The sequence below is a fragment of the Mobula hypostoma genome, chromosome 8 (assembly GCF_963921235.1).
Source record: "Mobula hypostoma chromosome 8, sMobHyp1.1, whole genome shotgun sequence".
Lineage (NCBI taxonomy): Eukaryota > Metazoa > Chordata > Chondrichthyes > Myliobatiformes > Myliobatidae > Mobula > Mobula hypostoma.
The window spans coordinates 58,834,277-58,859,691 of record NC_086104.1 but is presented as its reverse complement, the minus strand read 5'-3'; the positions used below and the strand labels follow the sequence as shown (position 1 = coordinate 58,859,691).

The following is a 25,415-nucleotide window of genomic DNA, read 5'->3' as shown; positions in this document are numbered from 1 at the left end:
TTCATCCAGGACTTCTGGTTGAAGAAGACTCTGAATGATTTTCTCAAAACTCACTCATCCACGCCTGTTTTAATAAAGTCCATGACAACCATGGTACAATCATTCAGAATTTCTGATGAATATCCCAGCCTAGTGACTCACAGAAATACTCTGACTCCTCTGCGCACCTCCTTATTGTCCTAATTTCTGGAGCCTTGCTCTTTCGCCTCTGCCTTTATGCAGGTAGGAGAATGATAGCCAGGTGATCAGATTTCTAAAAATGTGGTCTAGAGATGGAATGGTAGGCATTCCTTATGATAATGTAGCAGTGGTCAAGTATGTTGGGACCCCTGGTGCTGCAGGTGTTACGTTGATGATAACTGGTCAGAGATTTCTACAAGCAAGCTTAATTGAAGAACCTGTCAATAATCGGAAAGGTGTTGGAGTGGCTGTTCCTTTTTTACTAATTGCAACACTCAATGAATCAAGTGCTTGACTAACATTGGCCTTTGGCAGTATTTAAACTGCGGTCAGCATCATGGAGCAAAACTCTCTCGGTAAGTAGAATGGACGACACTTCATCATAAGACGTTCCAGTTCAGGACAACAAGAGTGTGGCAAGAAGACTACATCCAAGCACCACAAAAAATTTGTCATTAAACACAGACCCCCACTTTTTGTCTTCTTTGAATCAGCCATCTGGTCCATCCAATGCATCGAGAAGCCCTCGAGCATGTCCAGAGTATGCTATATCTCTGCTAAATAGAGAATGCAGCCCTCACTTCCTCCCAATACATCAATCTCATCCTTACGTACTACTGGAGAAGGAAACTGGCAGTCCATGAGCCAGTCTTCATCAAGGGATCAAAGGTGGAGAGGGTCAGCAACTTTAAATTCATCAACACCATCATGTCAGAGGACCTATCCTATGTCCAGCACACAACCACCACCACAAAGAAAGCACGGCAGCACTTCTATTTTCTTAAAATTTGTGGAGGTTCAGAATGTCATCTGAAACTTTGATAAATTTCTTTTTCTTTATTAATCTTTTTAATGATTTAAAAGGAGCATAAATACAAACAAGAGGAGAATTATCTCAAATATATATATCAATAACCAAACAAAGAGTGAAATAGACATTATCAAAATCATACATCATGTAGTATATAATAAAAAAGACAGCTAATTCTCCTCTTACCAATTCATGGAGAGGAAAAAGAACTAAATTTTAAATGAAGAAATAAAACCCACTACACTATACAAGAAAAAAGAAAGGAAGAAAAAAAAAGATAAATTTCTATAGGTGCACAGTTGAGAGTATACTGACTGGCTGCATCAATGGCTGGTATGGAAACACCAATGCTTTTAAATGGAAAGGCTTGTAAAAAGTAGTGGATACAGCCCAGGCCATCACAGGTAAAGCCCTCTCCACGATTGAGCACATCTACAAAAAGCACTGTCACAGGAAAACAGCATCCATATTCAGGGACCCCCACCATCCAGGCCATGCTCTCTTCACTGATGCCAGCAGGAAGGAGGTACAGGAGCTACAGGACACATACCACCAGGATCAGAAACAGTGTTACCCCTCAACCATAAAGCTCTTGAACTTAAGGGGATAATTTCACTCAACTTCACACACCCCAACATTGAACTTTTCACCACAGCCTATGGACTCACTTTCAAGGACTGTTCAACTCATATTCTCAATATTTATTGTTTATTTATTTATTATTATTTTGTTTGCTTTTTTCCTTTTTGTATTTGCACATTGTTGTCTTTGCATATTGATGTCCGTCTTGTGTGTGGTTTTTCATTGATTCTGTTGTGTTTCTTTGTAGTTACTGTGAATGCCCGCAAGACGATGAATCTCAAGGTAGTATATGGAGACATACATGTATTTCGATAATAAACTTACTTTGAACTTTGAGTTTCCTGGTTTGAAAGCAGTTTCTCTGAATATTCAAACTACATATCAATGCTCATGGATGCATATTTCTAGTACTCTCTGCAGTATTCTGTTTTACATTACATTTAAAGTGTTCCATTGTTTACATAAAATGTAAAAACTCATGTCAACAATTCCTCAATGACCAATTATGTTTTGCCTCATACAAGAACTGACAGTGTATTATCAGATAGGTGAAGAAATAAACAGAATTTTGGTGATCCAGTGAAAGAAGGACAAAGCAGATAAACATTTCCAAGATTTCACAGAAACAGAAAACCTACAGCACAATACAGGACCTTCGGCCCAGAAAGTTATGCCGAACATGTCCCTACCTTAGAAATTACCAGGCTTCCCTATAGCCCTCCATTTTTCTAAGCTCCATGTACCTATCCAAAAGTCTCTTAAAAGACTCTATCATATCCGCCTCCACCATCGTTGCCGGCAGCCCATTCCACGCACTCACCACTCCGAGTTAAAAAAACTTACTCCTGATACCTCCTCTGTACCTACCCCCCAGCACCTTAAACCTGTGTCCTCTTCTGGCAACCATTTCAGCCCTGGGAAAAAGCCTCTGTCTATCCACATGATCAATGCCTCTCATCATCTTATACACCTCTATCAGGTCACCTCTCATCCTCCACCACTCCAAGGAGAAAAGGCCAAGTTCACTCAACCTATTCTCATAAGGCATGCTCCCCAATCCAGGAAACATCCTTGTAAATCTCCTCCGCACCCTTTCTGTGGCTTCCACATCCTTCCTGTAGTGAGGCAACCAGAAATGAGCACAGTACTCCAAGTAGGGTCTGACCAGGGTCCTATATAGCTGCAACATTACCTCTCGGCTCCTAAATTCAATTCCACGATTGATGAAGGCCAATACACCGTATACCTTCCTAACCACAGAGTCAACCTGCGTAGCTGCTTTGAGCATCCTATGGAATCGGACTCCAAGATCCCTCTGATCCTCCACACTGTCAAGAGTCTTACCATTAATACTATATTCTGCGAACATATTTGACCTACCAAAATGAATCACTTCACACTTACCTGGGTTGAACTCCATCTGCCACTTCTTAACCCAGTTTTGCATCCTATCAGTGTCCCGCTGTAACCTCTGACAGCCCTCCACACTATCCACAACATCTCCAACCTTTGTGTCATCAGCAAACTTACTAGCCGACCCCTCCACCTCCTCATCCATTGTCAATTATAAAAATCACGAAGTGTAAGGGTCCCAGAACAGATCCCTGAGGCACTCCACTGGTGACCAACCTCCATGCAGAATATGACCCATCTACAATCACACGTTGCCTTCTGTGGGCAGGCCAGTTCTGGATCCACAAAGCAATGTCCCCTTGGATCCCATGCCTTCTTACTTTCTCAATAAGCCTTGCATGGGGTACCTTATCAAATGCCTTGCTGAAATCCATATTCACTACATCTACTGCTCTTCCATCAATGTGTTTAGTCATATCCTCAAAAAATTCAATCAGGCTCATAAGGCATGACCTGCCTTTGACAAAGCCATGCTGACTTTTCCTAATCACATTATACCTCTTCAAATGTTTATAAATCCTGCCTCTCAGGATCTTCTCCATCAACTTACCAACCACTGAGTTAAGACTCACTGGTCTATAATTTCCTGGGCTATCTCTACTCCCTTTCTTGGATAAAGGAACAACATCCACAATCCCCCATCCTCTGAAACCTCTCCTGTCCCCATTAATAATGCAAAGATCATCGCCAGAACTCAGCAATCTCCTGAGCTCAGCAATCTCCTCCCTTGCCTCCGACAGTAGCCTGGGGTACATCTCATCCGGTCCCGGCGACTTAACCAACTTGATGCTTTCCAAAAGCTCCAGGACATCCTCTTTCTTAACATCTACATGCTCAAGCTTTTCAGTCTGCTGCAAGTCATCACTACAATCACCAAGATCCTTTTCCATAGTGAATACTGAAGTATTCATTAAGTACCTCTGTCATTCCCTCCAGTTCCATACATACTTTCCCATTGTCACAATTGATAGGTCCTATTCTTTCACATCTTATCCTCTTGCTCTTCACGTACTTGTAGAATGTCTTGGGTTTTCCTTAATCCTGCCCACCAAGGCCTTCTCATGTGCCCTTCTGGCTCTCTTAATTTCCTTTTTAAGCTCCTTCCTATTAGTCTTATAATCTTCTAGATCTCTAATATTACCTAGCTCTCTGAACCTTTTGTAAGCTTTTCTTTTCTTCTTGACTAGATTTATTACAGCCTTTGTACACCACGGTTCCTGTACCCTACCATAACTTCCGTCTCATTGGAACATACCTATGCAGAACTCCACACAAATATCTCCTGAACGTTTGCCACATTTCTTCAGTACTTTTCCCTGAGAATATCTGTTCCCAATTTAAGCTTCCAATTTCCTGCCTGATAGCCTCATAATTCCCCTAACTCCAATTAAACGCTTTTCTAACTTGCCTGTTCTAGTCTCTCTCCAATGCTATTGTAAAGGAGATAGAATTATGATCACTATCTCCAACATGTTCTCCCACTGAAAGATCTGACACCTGACTAGGTTCATTTCCCAATACCAAATCAAGTGCAGCCTCTCCTCTTGTAGGCTTATCTACATATTGTGTCAAGAAACCTTCCTGAACACACCTAACTGTTAGGGATCAGCAGCAATAAGTATGAAATTGAGTCGGGTTTTTAATAAACAACGAAATTTATTAACCTCTACTCAAAAGCATAGAAAAGTAAACAAACGACTAACTTAAACAGAAGTTAACGGTGTTATGTGCCTTTAGTTATCAAATGATCAAACTTAGAGACAATTCTTAACAGACCTTACTCAAGCACAGTCTTAAGGTGGTAGTTCAAAGAGTCCAAATGATTTATGAAATAAATGAGGCAAGACTTCCGAGCTAGTGATGAAATCAAAACTGCTCACGCAGATCCCAGCCAGGAAATGCCTTGTCCGAAGATATCATGAAGAATACGATTTCTCACAGTAACTGACCTTTCGCAGGAGGTGGTTAACACATAACACCCGAGACCATGCAGAGGTTAGCCAAAAGTGTGTGCCACAATACCCATATGGACCATACCAAATGTCAGTCATATTCAAGGCACACAGAACGCCGTTGATTTCTTGGGTTCGTACGAAGCTGGCAAATTCTTCACTCTTGCTCTCTCTCTCTTTCCTCGAGTACGTAACCACCAACTGTGACTCCCCAACAAAACAACTATGCAACAAATTACGGTCTCCCCTTTTATACCGATTGGAACATGCCATCACGTGTCATCACATCATCCCACTATCACGACCGTTAAATCATACTAATATCACGAGACAATTACATCACACCAATATCACAAGACAATTACATCATGCTCACAAGGTACTCATGGGACAGGTAACATAACAAACTCTACCCCATCTAAACCCCTTGCTCCATGGAGATGCTAATCAATATTTAGGAAATTAAAATCTCCCATCATGTCAACTCTGTTATTATTACACCTTTCCAGGATCTGTTTCCCTATCTATTTCCATATCAATGAAGGCATTATTTTTAAAAATAAATTACAGCCAGGGAACCAAATTGGGAGCGTCAGAAGAGAAATCATGGGGAGCAACTCAAGAGATACAGGGAGTTCTTGCAACATAAGGCTTACAGAGAAGGGAGAGCAAAAATATTCATGTACTAGGGACAAAAAGTAACATTTGCAAAAGACAAAAATCGATATTTAACCTTCAAAAAGTTGCTACGACAATATTAACAAAAATTGCAGTCCAATTAGTGCTGTTGAAAAGTCGACTATCATTATCGTGTCTACTTCACCTTAGGTAACGAGTGCTCTGATTTTGTTTCTTGCTCACTCTGCACCTAAAAGATAGAAAAAGCAGTGATCAGATTGGTTATTTCTATGTGATGGAAAAGAGAATCAAATTTCTCATTGGGTGTGGCCAAATTGAGAAGCAGAGACTGCCTATTACTGCCTATTCACAAAGACAAACTATCGCATTGTAGAAACAGTTACCACAAATCTTCTCTACAGTTAATACAGCACATAGTTCCTTGCTGAATAATCTGACTTCATCCTAAAAAAAAATCTAAAGATCAATGAAAGTACAGAAACCATAAAACTGCATTCAGTTTGCGCTCATACATGCTTGTATACATTTGCTCAACAAATGTCAAACTGATACTATTTTCGCAAAAGCACATCAGAAATATTGCTGAAAAATCAAAACAATTAAAAAGTTAAACAAAAATAAAATGGTAGATCAAACCTTATGCGTGATTTATGATAGAATTACACAGAGTTATAAGGAGCCCAATAGTTTATTATGTGCCGATTGTTGCTCACAGTGCCGTGAAATCAATAACCATCAAACTGGCTTTAGACCCAATCAGAAAGTTAGCAATATTGCTGTGGGAATTGTACAGCTGTGCCTTTGAATTGATGCAACCAGCCAGGATATTCTCAATAGTACATTGGTAGAAGTTTCTTAAGAGCTTGGCGACAAATCAAACCTCCTTAACCTTCTTTAAAAAAAGTAAAGATGCTGGCTTTTTCTATGCTTGTATCCATGTGCTAGTCCAGGAGAGATTGTCCAGTTGTTAATGCCCAGAATTTTAAAGGTGCCGACTCCCCACCACCAACCTCTCAATGTAGATTGGCAGCTGTTCACTCCCCCATCCCCTCTGAAGTCAACAATCTGCTCTTTAGATTTTCTGACAGTGAATTTAGGTTGTGATTGCAGCACCACCCAAGCAGGCATCCTATCTCACGTTAGAGGGCCAACTCATTACCATCTGTGATTTATCCAACAACAGTGGCGTCATCGGCAAACTTGAAGATGACATTGGAGCTTTGAGTGGCCACACAGTCATGTGTGTTTAGGGAGGAAAACAGAAGGCTATGCAAGTAGTCTTAAGGTGCACTTGCGTTCATGATCAATGAGGAGATGTTATCAATTGTCAAAGACAGTTCTGCTGATGAGCAAGTCAAATATCCAGTTTCAGAGGGAGGTACAGAGGCCCAAATCTTAATGATTGTGTTAAGACATAAGCTGTAGACAATGTACAGCATCCTGACATACAAGTTCCTGTTGTCTAGATGGTCCAGAGCAAAGTGAAGAACCAAAGAACTGGCATCTGCTCTTAACCTGCTGAGGTGATTGGCAGATAGGAGCAGACCCAAGGCACTTCTGAGACAGGAGCTGATTTGTGCCAAAACCAGCATCTTAAAGCACTCTTTTACAGTTGATGTACACACTAATGGATAATAGTCATCGAGGCAGATCACCACACTCACCCAAATTCACAGGTACAATAGCTACCTTTTCCAAACAGGCGGGAATCTCAGACCATACAAATGAGAGTCTGAACATGTCCCCAAACACCCCAGCCAGTTGGTCCGCAGAGATCTTTAGTACTCCATCAAGTATGCCATCTGGATCAGATTGCCTTTTGTGAATTCATCCTCTTGAAGAAAGTTTGGTCATTGGCCCAAGACTGAAGTTACAAGTTCATCCAGAAATGTGGTGGCTTGTGTTGGTGTGTCATAGTTTACCCTATTAAAGTGTGCACAAAGGCATTGCATTCATCTGGGAGTGATGGGTTGCCGTCACTTATACTACTCGATTTTGCCCTATAGGAAGTCATATTGTGCAAGTCCTTCCACAGCTGTTGAGCGTCCATATGTGAAAAGTTTCATCTGAAATTGCTGCTTTGTACTCAGAGATGTTATCTGGATTTCTTTCTTATATGACCCTGGGTTGCCAGCTCTAAAGGCCACAGATCTAGCTGTCTGCTGATTACGAATCTCCCGGTTCATCCAGAGCTTCTGGTTGGGGAAGACCTGAATGTACAAACTATCTACAAGGCAAAATGTTATGTGCCTTGGCTACTCTGTTAGCACCTCCCTAGCAACACCCCCATCACCATAGGTGCATGGGAACAGCTGCACATTCTCCTCCAAGTCATGCACTGTGTTGACTTGAAAATATGTTATCGGTCCTTCATTACGAACAACATGTTACTGTTAGTCATCCTAGTGTAACACGCTATAAGGTTTTACTGCTAAGGCTAATGTAATGGCTTCTATGTAATGTTCCACTGTTAAGGTAATAGTTTCTTGGTAGCAGCAATGTTTGGGTTATGACTAGAGATAACGGGACTTTGGGATTTAGTGGCTAGCCAATAAGAGATTGTTGCTGTGTCTTGTGATTCTGGAAGCAGTTGTTTTTGCGGGCTTTCGCCAGAGGGAGAGAGGGAGATGAAGAGAGAAGACGCGAATGGAGAAATTTGGTAGACTGGTGGATGGGGTGGACTCGAAATGGGGGTCCTAAGGTCAGCGATGCTTGGAGGAAATTGATGGTGGAAGAAGAACTACTGAACTGCGTGAGCTCCAACTTTGTGTGCACAGATTGTTTAATAAGATTTGGGCCCTTTTTCTTTTATATTTTGTTTCTCTACTAATCATACAGTCAAAAGTAGGAGTTATAAAGCTTAATTGTTTAATCACATATTGTGTACTGTTTGCTATTTCGGGGTACTGATGTGTAACAGGGGACACATCGCGCAGCATCCACATAAACGAGATTTCTTAAGTTTGGCTGGGCAGGGGGTTATATTAAGCTGCTAGGCGAAGCGAGTGCTACACTAGAATTACTAACATGTCATCTCAACAGCACTGCAAGGATATCTCCACCAGAAAGACTACAGCACTTCAAGACCCTGGGCCTCTGTACCTCCCTCTGCAACTGGATCCTTAGCTTCTTCACTGGGAAATCACAATCTGTACAGATTAGAAATAGCATCTCAACCTCGTTGACAATCAGCACTGGTGCACCTCAGGGATGTGTGCTCAGCCCACTGCTCTCCTCTTTCTACACTCATGACCACGTGGCTTGGCATAGCTCAAATGTCATCTATTAGTTGACGAGGTAACTACTTTTGGCGGACTGTCAGATTGTGACAAGGGGACATACAGGAGCAAGATATACCAGCTAAATGAGTAGTGTCACCACAACAACCTTGCACTCAACGTCAGTAAGACCAAAGAGATGATTGTGGACTTCAGAAAGGGTAAGATGAGGGAACACAAATCAATCCTCAGAGAGATCAGAAGTGGAAAGAATGTGCAATTTTAAGTTCCTGGGTGTCAATATCTCTGAGGACCTAACCTGGACGCAACATATGGATGCAGCTACAAAAAAGGCAGATCATTGGCTATATTTCATTAGGAGTTTGAGGAGATTTGGTTTGTCACCCAAAACACTCGAAAACTTCAACAAATGTACTGTCAAGAGCATCCTGACTGGCTGCATCACCACCTGGTATGGAGTGGGTGGGGAGGGGGAAGAATGTACAAGATTGAAGTAAGTTGTAGAAACTTGTCAGATTAATCAGCTCCATCATGGGTAACCAGCCTCTGTAGTATCCAAGACATCATTAGGGACGCCCACCACTCAAGACATGTGCTCTTCTCATTGTTACCATCGGGAGGGAGGTACAAAAGCCAGAAGGCACACACTCAGCGATTCAAGAACAGCTTCTTCTCCTTTGCCATCCGAATTCTAAATGGACATTCAACCCGTGAACACTATCTCACTACTTTTTGTTTTTTTTTCACAACTTATTTTAACTGAACTATTCAATAGACATATATATACCCACACACACTTAATGTAATTCAGTTTTTCCCAGTATTTATCATGTACTGCTTCCGTAAAGATAACACATTTCACAATGTATGACAGTGATATTAAAACTGATTCTGATATTGCATTGTACTGCTGCTGCAAAGACAAACTCATTTCACGATGTATACATGCCACTGATATGAAACCTGATTCTGAAAGCCAATGACCAAACATACTGCCTGCTTTCCAGCAACATTCAGGTCTCTAAACAAAGAACTTTGCTTGCAATGAATAACTTTATAAGTCAGAAGGGATCCCATTCAACAGCAGTTTTTTTTATTATTCCAGGACACTCACGGCAGGTATTATAGTTTATTACAATTCACTTTTTATTCTGTTTGCAAAAGACTGACTATTAGATGATTTAGGCAACTTATTTTTGAATATTGCTTCATAATAGACAAAGCTAGAGCTTGCTAACAACAGAAAAGAAACTGCACAAGTTTTTGTACTATTGCTTATATCCTGTTTCTAGAAATATTACAAGCGATCTTGTGCCTGTGATATTAGTGAAACATGCTGCCCTCTGTCTTTTAAATTATTTAAATTTCTATTTCATGTCCATCAGCTACACTTTACAAATGTATTTATCAATATGCATTTGAGTGGTAGAGATGCAATGTGGAAAAGTTTGTAATATATTGAATCCAAGGAAAAGTTGTTCTAAGAATATGCAAGATAGCTGTACATGTATGAAGACATGAAACAGTTTGAGACTTGGCATTTAAAAGAAAAGGTACAACAACTTCACCTTTTCAAAGGCACTAGCCTATATATAGATCTGCAGAAAATGGGCCTTGCACAATATTATAATTTATGTCAAATTTACAGCTATTTATGTAACATTCAGCCTTAACACAAGATATGTGCTGTGCCAAGAGCTTCAGTTCAAACTCATCAGGCTGGAAAATTGGTTTGAGAGCAAGCCGCACTGTGAAATAGCTAAAAGGTCACTCATCAGTATGGTAAGTGTCTATTTTTGTTTAGCTTTGCAGCTGAGGGGAGAATAGGCATCGGAACCTGTCAGGCTATTGAGCATTTGTGTTTTTCAGAGGAATGTAATATGAGGACAATCACTAACTCTCACAGATTTTATAAATGGCGCCCAGCTAAGCAAGCTGGTTAGAGTCTAGAGTCACAAGTTGTTCAAGGATCATGACTTCCATCACAATGTTGAGACCCTGCTTTTAATTTCAGACCTGGAAGAAACTACACGGTTCTTTCTTGTTTTTGGGGAAAATACATAAAATAGGATAGGTCTTATTAAGTTTTTAAAAATGTTCAACATTACTTCAAAAAAAAAGTAATAAAACATTCTTTACTCGTGGCAAGTAAATCTCTGATGCTGAGGTAAAACGTCATGTATACCAAAACATCCAGACTCAGGCTTAGTAACCTCAACCCTACACCAGAGTAATAGAATTCCCTTCATTTCTGGTTGTTATCGAATGACCTACCTGCTGGAAAATAAAAAAAGTTATAGGTTGGATGTTGCTGCATAGCTAATGTATACTATTAAACAACATGTTATCACACAGTAACTCCAGTCACAATAGAAAGACTGTTGAGTTGCTATCTAGTGGGGCAATGGGGACAGGAAAGTACTGAATGACTATGACATCCTTGGAATGAAATCCGAGGAGGACTCCTATTCTAAAGAGGGAAAGGGATCAAAGTAAGCAAGTTTCCAAGGATCAGAGGCATTAATCTTGGTCCACAAAAGGGAGACAAAGGATAAAATTTATGAGTTATAGGGTTATACAGCATGGCAACAGGCCATCTGATGCAAGTTATCCATGCCAACCCAGATATCTTTCTGAGCTTATTGCATATTTTTTCATTTATTCAATATCTTCTTAAACCATTTCTATCCATGCACCTGTATAAATGCGTTTCAAAGATTTTGATTATACCTGCCTCTACCACTTCCTCTAGCAGCTCGGTCCCTATAGCCACCACCTTTTGTGTGGAAAGTTACCTCTCAGGTCTGCTTTAAGTCCTTCCCCTCTACTTTTACTATTCTACCCTGAGAAAAAGTCTCTAACCTTATTTACATGCCTCATGATTTTATAAACCTCCACAAGGTCATCTGCAGCCTCCTACTCTCACAATCTGTCTAGTCTGTCCTTGTATCTCAACCTAGAAACAGCCTCATGAATATTTTCTGCACCTTTTCCAGCTCATAACCATGAAACTGGTGGACTGTTTGTAAATACACATTCAATTGACTAATGTCCTTTAGGATTTGGAATGGATATTTTAAAACAGCTTGCATACATAATCAATAATGCCCCAATCTGGTCTGACTTTTATGCAACTTCAGAGCCACCAAAAGTTGCTGATGCTTCCCATCTGCTCAGTTCAGGGACAACTGGGGATAAATGATAAATAATAAATGCTGGCCTCACCAATCATGTCCACATCCTGAGTATCAACAAATAAAAAAATAAACATCCACCAGATGTCTAATGATGGCCTGAACTATCACGAGCAATGGGCCTTGTTTACATGATGCCAGCAAGCTGCTTGCTGCAGATGGACACAGTGCTTCAGCCAATTACATTCTCATGCAAATCAGTGATATAGATGACAAACAAAACACCAGGGAAAGTCCTCCATCCCATTCCTAACTTATGCCTTGCAGATGTAAGAAAAAAATTGGGGTGTTAGGAGGTAGTTGCCCATTCCCCAACCCTTTCTTGTCATATTATTTATGTGAGTGGTCTTCTTGAGTTTCTAGTCAAAAGTGACCCTGAGGATGTTGATGTTGGAGACTTGATAATGATAGTGGCATTGGCTTTCAAGAGTAGATGGCTAGACAGTCATTACCTTGCACTGTTCATGATACTTGCTATTTATCAGTCCATGTGTGAACGTTATTGAGGTCTTGATAAATGCAGACATGGACTGCTTTTTTTTTGTAAAAACCAAGGAGTGGTAACTGGATTGAACATAGTGCAATCATTAGCAAACATCCCACTTGCAAAGTAAGGTCACTGGTCAAGCATCTTAAGATTTTCCATGTGTTGCCATTAAACATAAGTTTTACCAGGGCTTCTTGATGCTTCACTGCCTGTTATCAAAAGCAGGCCCTCATAGCTCATCTCTGGAGTGCAGTCCGTTTTTAGACCAAAGCTATGATGAAGTCTGGAGTGAAGTAATACTGGAAAATGCCAAAGTAAGCTACTGTAGCTAGGTTGAAGTATTGTTTGAAAGTATTTTTGCAACTCTTTCCATCATCTTGCTGATGATCGTGAGTTGACTGCTTAGGCAGTCAAAAGCTTGACTGTGAATAGGACATACCAGGGCAATTACCTGCACTGCTGGGTAAATGTCAATGTAGCAACTTTACTGCAACAGCTTTAAAAAACGTGATTTACTGAGAGAGGGAGATTAACTCTGTTTCGATGTTTTGATGTACCTGTGACAAATAGAGTAAAATGTGCCGCTTGCATCAACAATCAGTATAGTCTGAGGATGTGCTGGGGTCAGCCACAAGTGTCATCATGCTTACAGCACCAACATTGCACGCCCACGACGTACCAACCCTAACCAGTATGTCTTTAGAACGTGGCAAGAAACCAGAGCACCCAGTGGAAACCTATGTGGTCATGGGGAGAACATACAAGCTCCTTACCACAGTGGAGGAATTGAACCCGGATCACCAGCACTGCAAAGAGATGTGCTAACTGCAATAGTACTGTACCACATCTTGGTTAAAGTCACAGGAGTTCTGGAATGTAGATCTTCAGTTCTCCAGCTAGCTGAATTTTATTTTTTTGTGAGGCTACTTAGTGTACTTTACTGCAGCTGCATTTGGTCCACAGGCCAAATTTAAGGACCTACAGTCACATATAGTCTACACAGGACTACAATGGTGAATTTTCTCCTCTGAAGGATATGTGTAAATTGATGGTTCTTTACAACAATATCATTAGTTCCATGGTAATAATGACTAATACTAAATTATTAAGCAAATTTTCCACAGTTGCGATGGTAGGAGTTCAAGTCTGGCCCCTGGACTATTATGGCAGACCTTTGGTTTACTTGTTGTTGCACCACCATTAACATCCCAAATCATACAGCATAGATCAAATAGAACAACTGAACTTGAACTGTTTCATGTCAGGTTAGCAGTAAGACTCATTATTCATCAAATATATAATTCTTCCTGCTGTGCAAAGTCAGATTTCACAGATTCCATGCAGTACAATTGCAAAGCAATCCATATTCTTCAGTTATCCCATTGTGTTATTTTACATTTCAGAAGCTTCAGCATTTTATTTGCATTCAGTGGCACCAGATATCTAAAAGTAGACTGATGAAAGAAGTGGAACAGTAATGTGAGCTGAATGCACTGAATTTATTGGCTATCACATGACATTAACAGTTGAAATGCACTCTTCTGTCACAACCCCTGAATTCATAACTCTGACAAAATGCTGACCTTGGCCAGGAATTATATTTATCACTCAGAATCTGGCAGCAAATACAGAACAGAATATAAAAATGCAGACAACAATCATTTCGCATGTTAAGGTTAAGAGATACTCAGTGGAAAATGTTCAAAATTTCTCATTCAAGGGTAAAGTTTTTGTACAAAGTATTCTCAGGTGATATGATGCTTTAGATCTAGTGGTACATCAGTGAGTTCAGAAGCATTAATTTATATTCATATAGCACTGCATTATATTCTCAAGAAATCCTTGCATGAAAAATAACACATTTGTTATTTTGGACTTGTAGTTACTGTCATTTGAAGGGAAATAAGCTTATAGTTCATTAATTAACCAGTCTATTAAACATATTTCCATTAAACATAGCTTGAACTTTCTCCCAGTAAATTGCTGCACATTAATACAGCTTCCTGAAATCACCTCATGCCCCCATCTAGGTTACTCAAACCACATAACTGTATTTTCTCTTGAGCACAAGAGCAATGTCTGCTCATGCAGACTTCAAAGGCCAACAGATACTGCTTGAAAATGCATGATGCTGTGGGGACAAGCTAAAATATGTAGGCCTTAACCTGTGCTCCTAACAGTTCTAGTTATGCTGAATTAGTGTTATAAAAAAAATATAAAAGGTGCATTCATTCTACTACATGAATGCCGATGTGGTGAAGATGGAAATTGGACAAAGCTTTAATTCTGCTGACCTTTCATCAGTAACTAAATAGTTATGAATTTATTCTGAGCTAGAGATTCCCTCTCACTGTAAGTATTGTTGCAAAAAATTTACCTCGCTTATACCTGGTGCAAAATCCTTCCCATGAATCTACATAAACATGAAAGCCACAATTAAAATATACTGTAATTCCAATGTTTACTAATAGATTTTGAGCAGCTAAATGTTTGACCATTCAGGTTTTAAAAGTGATATTGCTGGTATTACTGAATCATCATGGTAAGTCAGAATTGAAAAGAGATAGCTCTGATTAGATCTCTGCTCACTGGTCATTTTTCATGCCCTAGGATACACTTTTGCACAATATGTTTTATTACTATGGTGAAATTATTGCTGATGAACTGAAAATTCATACACCCTTGATTTAAAATCCCAACAGATTAATGATTAGGGCAAAGAGAGATTTCTTGAACTGTCAATGAATGAGCGCTTTAAATTTGAGTTTGCAAATACTTCACTGCTTGGTATTAACCTGAAGGCAGTTTAAATTTATTTATTTATTTTCTCCCAGATATTTTGCAGAAAGTATTATTGTTACAATTAAAACTTTGCATTTGAACATTTCAGGAGACGAGGGTGTTACCTACCTGGCAAAGTAGAATTCCAAGACAATTGTATCACAAGTTTAGGAGTGGAATTAGGCCATTCAGTCCATTGAATTGGCTCTGCCATTCCATCATGTCTAATTTATTAATCCTCTCAATGCCATTCTCCCGCTTTTTCCTCATAACATTTGACGTCCTGAATAATTAAGAACATATCTATTTCTGCTTCAAATATACCCAATGGTTTGGCCTCCACAACCACCTGTGACAAAGAATTCCACAGATTTACCACCAACTGGCTACAAAATTCCTCATCTATTCTAAAGGGATGTCCTTCTATTCTGAAGCTGAGCTCTCTGATCCTAGGCTCCCCCGTTACAGGAAACAACCTCTCTACATACACTGTCTAGGCTTTTCAATATTTGATAAGTTTCTCATTCTCCTAAACTTCAGCAAGTACAGACCAAGAGCCATCAAATACACTTCATACATTAACCCTTTCTTTCCTGGGATCACTCTCACAAATCTCTTCTGAAAACACTCCAATGCTAAAACATCCTCTCTTCGAAAAGGGGCCAAGAACTGCTCACAATACTGCAAGTGCTGACTGACCAATGCCTTATAAAGCCTGAGCATTACATCCTTGCTTTTATATCTTAGTCTTCTCAAAATGAATGCTAACATTGCATTTGCCTTCCTTACCACTGACTCAACCTGCAAGCTAAGCTTTAGGGAATCCTGCTCAAGGATGCCCAAGTCCCTTTGCTCCTCTGATTTCTGAATTTGCCGCCAGTTTAGAAAGTAGTCGATGCCTTTTTTCCTTCTACCAAAGTGCAATGTATGCTTCCCTACAATATATTCCATCTGCTAATTACTTGCTCATTCTCCTATTCTACCCAAGTCCTTCTGCAGACTCCCTGCTTCCTCAATACTAACAGGCCCTCCCACCTACCTTTGTATCATCCACAAATATGGTCACAAAGCTATCAATTCCATCATCCAGATCCTTGATATAAAATGAAAAGAAGCAATTCCAGTACTGACCCCTGCGTAACACCACTGGTTACGGGCAGCCAACCATTAAAGGTCCCCTTTCTGCTCACTCCTTGCCTCCTGCCAGTCAGCTAATCTTCCCTTGTCAGCCACTGTTGCCTCATATTCCCTTTAGAATACTTCTTTGGGATGTATCTATCCTGCATCATCCAAATTGCTCTCAGATAATCCAGCCATTGCTAGTCTGCGGTCACTGATAATCAGATTTATTATCGTCTTGAAATGTGTTAACTTAGCATTAGATGGTCAATGAAATACATGATAATATAGTAAAGGAATAAATAAATCAATTACTATACATACGTATATGAATAAATTAAAAATAGTGCAAAAACAGAAATATATACAGGTATATTTAAAAAGTGAGGTAGACCCCATGGGTTCAATATCCATTTAGGAATCATATGGCAGAGGGGAGGAAGCTGTTCCTGAATCATTGAGTGTGTGACTTCAGGCTTCTGTATTTCCTTCCTGAAGGTAACAATGAGAAGAAGGCATGCCCTGGGTGATGGGGGTCCTTAATAATAGGCATCTCCTTCCTGAGGCACCGCTCCTTGAAGATGTCGTTTGTACTACAGAGGCTCGTGCCCGAAATGGAGTTTACTCATTTTATTACTCTTTTATTATTCTTTTAGTCCTATGCAGTCCTGCCCCCCCCATACCAGACAGTGACACAGCTTGTCAGAACACTCTCTGCAGTACATCTATAGAAGTTTGAGTGTTTTAGTTGACAAACCAAATCTCTACAAACTCCAAATGAGATATAGCCACTGTCTTGCCTTCTTTATAGCTGCACATGTCGGGACCAGGTTAGATCCTCAGGGATCTTGACACCCAGGAAGCTGCAATTGCTCCACTTAAGACCATAAGATATAGGAGCAGAAGTAGGCCATTCGGCCCATTGAGTCTGCTCCGCCATTCAATCATGGGCTGATCCAATTCTTCTAGTCATCGCCACTCCCCTGCTTTCTCCCCATACCCTCTGATGCCCTAATTCTGATCCCTCAATGAGGATTCTTTTGTGTTCCTCGTCTTACCCTCCTGAAGGCCCCTTCCAATCAATTGGCCAGCTCTTCTCTCATGCCTCTGTTGTTCCCTTTGCTCCACTGTAATACTGATACATCTGATTTTTGCTTCTCCCTCTCAAATTGCAGGGTGAATTCTACCATATTATGATCACTGCCTTCTACTGTTTCCTTTACATTAAGCTCAACCACAAGCTACTCTAAAATCCATCTCCTAGGCATTCTACAAAATCCTTCTCTTCAAATCAAGAACGCTCACCAACATCTCTACTTTCTGAGAAGGTTGAAGAGAACTGAGCTATGCAAATCTATACTCATATTATTCTACTGATGCACAGTAGACAGCATCCTAACATGCTACATCACCACATGGTACGGAAACTGCACTGTGGCGGACAAGAAGGCTCTATAATGGGTAATCAAAACTGCCCAACACATCACTGGCATCAGCCTAACCCTATTAAGGGCACATATACAGAAAGGTGCCAGGAAAAGACCAGCAATATCATGAAGGTTCCCACCCACACTGCTCATGGACTATTTGTCCTGCTCCCATCGGGGGAAGATCATGTATCATTCGTGCCAGGACCAACAGGCTCAAAAACAGTTACTTTCCCCAACTAGTAAGGCTGCTCAACATCTCCGCCCACTAACCCCAATCACCACCACTTTATTATTTGCTATCAGAGTGACCTTATGTACTGCCACCCCTATTCACACTTGATGGACGTACAAGTTACCTTATGCATTTATATTTATTGTCTTTCTTATCATTATGTTCTGGATCTATCCTTTTTGGTGCTGCATCAGATCTCAAGTAACAATTATTTCATTCTCCTTTACACTTGTGTACTCAAAATGACATTAAACAGTCTTGATCTTTATCTTGGGATCCAGCACCAACCTGATTTTCTAATCTACATTCATATTGAAATCCCTCATGACTATTGAAACATTGCCCTTTTCACATATCTTTACGTTGCAGTTTGTACCCTACATCTTGGGCTACTGTTCAGAGGCCTGCATACAACTCCCATCAGTCTTTTTACCCCTTCAGTTTCTTACCTCTAACACAAGAATTCTACATCTTCCAATCCAGCCAGTAACAGAGTTTGGCAGTAACAAAGAAGTCAATTCTTCTGCTTAGGCTGATGTGGATGTGGTGTTCAAAGCGAGTATTAAATAATCTACCTAAAGTCATGACTTAGAGTGAGAGCAAAATTTGGTCAACTTACATATTGATGACATCTGGTGGAATGATCTTGGCAGATTTTCTGAAGATATTAATCCTTTTGCTTACCTGACTCACATCTCCTGACAATTTGATTTCTAGTGTTCATTATCAATTACAAGCAAAGTAACCTGAATAGTATCTCTCCACCAGTATCAAGAAAGCATATTATGTGGTGTTTATCTCATTGCTGAATTGTTAAATTTCCTACATCACAACAGTAAATTTCAAAAATGGTTGCTGAATGCTACAAACTGAAAAACACCTATTTTTCTTTAATTGCTTAGGTTCTAAAGTGACTTTATGCATCATTGGGAAAGTACAGGTGAGCTCAGTTATACCCTATACACTTCCTGCTCAGCCTGAGGGTTTTAACAAACTGCATTAATAGGATTCAGGAATTCATTACAGCTAATTGTATGAGCACCTAATGTAAAGATCATGAAGAATATTCCTCTAAATGCTCCAACAAAACAGTTAAACCACAAACCTTTTCCAAGATGGTATTAAGCATTGAATTTTGATAGTTTTGATGAATGTTCCTAAATTATGCAGAAGTTAAAAATACCACCATTTTCACATGCTTTTCCCAATTGCTAAGAAGTGCTAAAATCATGTCACTTTTCAGCAGAATGAACAATGAAATGACATACCTGGGGTAACATCCGGTTTTCTTCCTCAAGCTGTTTCACTCTGGTCTCCAGCTGTTTGACATAGGTAAGTGCCGGCTCTGAAACAAAGTAAACATTCACTTTTCATTAATCCAGAGCAGCACTCAGTATGCAGCCATTTCTTTTCAGCATCGTCTTTAAAAAAAAACTAAATTCCGAGATCATACACATTAATAAGCATCTGTTCACAGCCAAGCAATCTGGCATTGCTGGAGTTCAGATCAGTTTTTAAATCTGTTTAAATTATTAGAAATAATGTCTGTAATTTATATTATGGTAATTGCAAAGTTCAGGAACAACATAAACTGTTAATTTTTTTTTATTGTTCTATTGCAGTTCTCAAGCCATGTACCACAGCTCGACCTCCATTAAGTGTGACCATCTGTACCAACATTTTATGGAGCCAATGGCTGTACAGTGAAGGGAGCTTGTGGTATATATATCAAATCACCCAGAGAGGGGTGAAAATTATATATTTTTTTAATGCATGCTGTAGGTGCCATGGTAGCATAGAGGTTTGCGCAATGCTATACAGCCAGGGGGTGTCGGAGTTCAGAGTTCAGTTTGGGTGTCCTCTGATACATCCTGCCCGTTGCTGTAAGGAGTCTCTGTACATCCTCCCCGGGGAATGCGTGGGTTTTCCCTGGGTGCTCCAGTTCCCTCCCACAGTTCGAAGAGGTACCAAATAGGTTAACTGGTTATTGCAAATAGTCCCATGATTAGATTACGGTTACTCAGGGTTGTCGGAGCAGTGTGGCTCAAAGAGCAGGAAGGGCTTACTCTGTGCTGCATCTCTAAATAAAAATCCATGTTGCTCTTTAAACACACATGCTATGAGAAGGTAGTGGGTGGTCAGCAGTATGCGTGTTGATTATTCACAAAACTGAAATTCAAAAGATAGCAAAAACTAAAGCACCAAAAGAGCCTGCTTAGTGCTCAGAGACTTTACAAAGGACAAAGGCTGTTGAATTAGAAACCATTAGAAGAGCACTTCAATTGTTCAACCAAACAAAAGTGCTGTAACAATCAAAACTCCACTAAATATAAAGAATAGTTTGTTCACATATGGTATTTTAAGTTCAAGATGCAGTTAGACTAAACGAACAGCGATGTGGTGAGTTTAGAAATTTGTACTTTCACACCAAAAATGTAACCCTGTTATAAATATGTAATTCCACATTAAGTGTCATACCTCTTGAAATGAAACTCCATTCTAAATGTAACCCCATTGCAAAAGACAGGAAACGTGTTTTAGCACAACTGAAAAATATTAGTGAATTCCCATGTGTGAACAGCACTGCATTGAATCCACAAATCCTTTGTTTTCATGGGAGGTGTGGATGGGAAGAAATGGAAAGAGATGTGAAAGATTCCCAAGCCCAAACCCAATGAAAGATCAAAGGGGAAGCTAAACTTTTAGTTAATATAGCCAGAAGGGTTTACTTAAAAACATTAAGATCCTTTAGCTACTTGGTCACTGCTGGGAAGAATGTCATCAGTCACCAGATAATATTGGCAAATGGACAACTGATTCAGAAGCTGAATTGGAGCAAGGTGACCAGGTCAACTACCAGAAATGATATCTTATTGCAATTGCAGACAAGTAGATCATGAAATGGTCATGAGAATGGAATATTCAACTTGCAGCTGCAAGAGAATAAGGATTTATTTCTGCTCTTTCCTTTCCAGTCCTGATGCAAGATGTCTAGACTTCCAGCACTTACAGAATTTTTATGGATTGGACTTGCTATGTCAGCTGTTATTTTGAGGGTATCATGATACCTCAACCTCACATAAAGATACTTCACCATAGAATGAAGAACTCCAGACTGTTGTCTTTAAATTCCTGAACTGGATTTTCAGAATATACAGTAATTCAATCCTGGCCCATCATAATTGCACTGGGGAGGAAGAACAATACCAGCTCCATTATGTTTAAAGAAAATAAACAACAAATTAATGTCAAATTAAAAATCCATTCATGCAAATTCAAAACAGGGTTTTCAAATCCCTTTTTAGTTTTGTTTCTCTTTTCCCTATAATCATTTCCTCCTCTAAAAACCCTCTAACTGTAACTTTCTCCATCCCTGTTCCATTTACAGACAGCCCTTGAGCCATTGTGTCCTAAACGCTAGAATTCTTCCTTTAAATTTTCTACATTACCTTTCTTTTTCGAGATACTTCTTAAACAACATTCTGGCAGAAACGTGCCACAATTTCTCCATTGGCATTGTACTAATTTCATTGATAATGCTCATGTAAGATATCTCAGAAAGTTATAGGTGTCACAAATTCTTTACTTACACCTGAGCAAAGTTGCATTCATTCTCCAACTCTTTGGCCAACAAAGAAAGAGCATTTTTTTTCCGCACTGTTAATTGTATCACAACACTCAATTGAAAACTGTATTTGCTGTCGTTGATTTTTGGATGAGTTATTTTTCAGGACTGTGCACAGTTTAACTAGATACAATACAGCAGGACAGAATAATGAGTACGATTAAGGCAAATCAAGCAGAATATTTGGTAGTTCTTGATCTGAGGATTTGACCATCCCTTTGCCTCCACAGACCCTGCTTGACCTGATATGTTCTTCCAGCAGTTTGTTTCTCACTCCAGATTCCAGCATCTGTTGTCGCTAGTATAGCTGTTTATGATTATAATATTACGGTTTGCTTCCTTTATTTATTTCATAGCAACACAATTCAAAATAATATTTTGTTTATTGCAGGAAAATTGGTACAAGGGGTAGCAGTGCAATGGAATTCAGCATAAATTGCTGGAGAACATCATTTAATTTGTAAATGTGAAGCAAGCTGGTAAATTGGAAATGTGGCCCATTCAGCTTCAAACCAATTGCAGTACATCAGGTAAAGTCAAAACAACCTTGCAGAAGCTTAGGAGTTGAATCATGCTCAGGAGAACAATGGGCTATCAGCCACTCTCATTCAACCATTGATCCCTGAAACGGCAGCACTTTCCATCCAGCACATTAGGTTTACACCAGAGTTTGCTGATGCACGAACAGAAACTCCCATTTATCAGCACTGTGGAATGAAATGCAGATAGCTAAATGACATCTTTTCTTCAGCATATTAAGAACAATTAACCTTTTGAAAAATTATTTATGTCAACTTGCTTAGTATTTAGATGACTCTGACCACCAGATGTATGCCACAAGTCTATAAGGCCTGTGAAAGAAACCATTTCGCAGAGCTGCAGATTCAGATAAAGACTTGAGTAACAAGTTTGCTGAGCAAATCTCTCATAATTTAACTCAATACCCATCTCGTCTTGCCAGACATATATTGGTGTGTGTGGTCCCAGCCTAGAAAAAGGAAATGCGATCAGTGATTCCTGGCAGCCTAGGTATAGGACATACAGTATATATTCTGTATTCATTCACATCTACTGCCACTCAGTGCCCCGAGCCAAACTGTTTCAACTTCCAGCTGGTAAATGGAGGAAAAGTAATTTGAAAACAACCTACTTTATCTAATACTAAAACACTGCTTCAAAGCTAAGTACTTGTATCCTCTAGCACCATCCTCCCACTTCTTTGCACTTCAAATATTCCAGTGCCTTATTTCTGAAACGACATTTACAGAGAGTATCCTGCGCTGATCTCATAAAGCTGGTCAAATGCTTTAAATTTCAGCATAATGAGCAGTCAACTTGTTATAGCTAAGGTAATAGATGAAATCATGTCTGATCATTATAAAAGTGAAAAAGGCAACAACAGGAGATTGAAATTGTGAGCTCCAACATTCTTATGAGCTTCCCAATGGAAATCACAATGTTAAGAGGGAGAACATCGAGTCCATGTCAATCTTCAGAGCAATCCCACCAGTCCCATTGCCCTAACTCTTCCTTGTAACCTATACTCTCATATATATTCATTCACTCATTGAGATACAGCGCAAAACAGGCCTTTTTGGCCCTTCGAGCCACACCTTACAGCAATCCCAATTTAATCTGAGCCTAATCACAGGACAATTTAAAATGAACAATTAACCAACCCACTGGCACGTCTTTGGACTGTGGAGGAAGCCGAAGCACCCGGAGGAAACCAACATGGTCACGGAAAATCAAGTCTTTGCAGTATTGAGGAACCATAGCACCAGCAGGAAACCCATGTGGTCAAAGTGAAAATGTCCTTCTTCACACAAACAGCTGCCAAGATTGCTGTAGCAGTAGCATTAACTGCTACACCATTGTGCTGCAAAGTCTAGTTAAACCATACTATAAGTAATTTGTGGAACCAAAAATACCCAATAAATACTTAACATTTTTATATAGCAATCTCTGTTCTAATATTAATAAATTTAAATAGGTATAGAAGACTTTGGTTACAGCTAAAAAGTAATTCCTTTGTTTTGTAGTAGCATGCCCACAAAGAATGATAAAGTTTTCCGTTCTTTAGAAAAGGGAGGGAAGGAGTTCCTGGTGGCCAGCTATTATAATTCCACTCCCTACTCCCATGCCGACATGTCAGTCCATGGACTCCTCCACTGCCATGAGGCTACTCCTATGTTGGAGGAGCAACACGTCATATTTTGTCTGGGTAGCCTCCAACCTGACTGGATGAATATCAATTACTCTAACTTGCTATAATTTCTTCCCACTACTGCCTTCTCTCTTCTTCCATTCCCCATTCTGGCTCTCACCTTATCCCTTCTCTTCTCCTTACCCGCCTATCACTTCCCCTTTGGTGCCCCTTCTCCTCTGTTTTCCTCCATAGTCCACTCCCCTCTCCTATCAGATTCCTTCTTCAGCCCTTTAGCTTTTCTCTCTATCACCTCCCAGCTTCTTACATCAACCCCGCTCCCCCACTTACCCATCTTCCTCCTCACCTGGCTTTACCCATCTGCCAGCTTGTACTCCTTCCCTTCCCCCAGCTTCTTTTTCTGGCTTATTCTCAATAACTTTCCAGTCCTGAAGGGTCTTGGCCTGAAACATCAACTGTTTAATCCTCTCCATGGATGCTGCCTGACCTGTTGAGTTCCTCCAGCATTTTGTGTTATCTCATTATGCACACATGAGAAATAATCTGCAAAATATTTTCATTGCTAAGTCATGAAGATTTCTTGACCACATAACAAATAACAGGAAGAAGATTTTTGTTAAATTGTGGGATTTTGAATCTGCCTCTATGTAACATTTGATCAATTATTCTCCGTTGGTAAAAAGACCAAGGTAATGTCCCTGAACGACTGGCATCCTGTTGCACTCACCTCAATAATAAGCAAATGCTTTGAGAGGCTGGTCAAGGATTACATCCGCAGCTTGTTACCACCCACATTGAACCCCCTACAATTCACCTACTGACATAACTAATCGATAGACGATGCAATAGCCACAGCTCTACACACCATCCTTGTACATTTGGAGAAGAAGGATGCATATGTGAGAATGCTGTTCTTGGACTACAGTTCAGCATTTAACACCATAATTCCCTCCAGGCTCAACAAGAAAATCAGAGACTTTGGCCTTCACCCTGCTATAAGATTTTAAGACCATAAGATATAGGAGCAGAGGTGGGCCATTTGGCCCATCAAGTCTGCTCCACCATTCAATCATGAGCTGATCCAATTCTTCCAGTCATCCTCACTCCCCTGCCTTCTCTTCATACCCTTTGATGCCCTGGCTAATCAAGAACCTATCTATCTCTGCCTTAAATGCACCCAATGACTTGGCCTCCACCGCCACTCGTGGCAACAAATTCCACAAATTTACCACCCTCTGACTAAAGTAATTTCTCCGCATCTGTGTTCTAAATGGACGTCCTTCAATCCTGAAGTCGTGCCCTCTTATCTGAGACTCCTCTACCATGGGAAATAACTTTGCCGTATCTAATCTGTTCAGGCCTTATAACATTCAGAATGTTTCTATGAGATCCCCCCCCCCCCCCCATTCTCCTGAACTCCAGGGAATACAACCCAAGAGCTGCCAGACGTTCCTCATACAGTAACCCTTTCATTCCTGGAATCATTCTCGTGAATCTTCTCTGAACTCTCTCCAACGTCAGTATACCCTTTCTAAAATAAGGAGCCCAAACTGCACACAATACT

The 25,415-nt window shown here is 40.0% G+C and overlaps 1 protein-coding gene across 2 annotated transcripts in view; it reads right to left on the bottom strand.

Moving 5' to 3' along the window:
• Window positions 1–25,415, bottom strand: part of LOC134350562 (coiled-coil domain-containing protein 85A-like) — a 533,159-nt gene that overhangs the window by 246,220 nt on the left and 261,524 nt on the right. For both annotated transcript variants that reach the window (XM_063055927.1, XM_063055928.1), the window contains exons 2-3: window positions 19,328–19,404; window positions 5,762–5,806 (exon numbers count right to left, since the gene is read on the bottom strand). In XM_063055927.1, coding sequence (XP_062911997.1) covers window positions 5,762–5,806; window positions 19,328–19,404 — 122 coding nt within the window. The remainder of the gene's footprint in view (window positions 1–5,761; window positions 5,807–19,327; window positions 19,405–25,415) is intronic.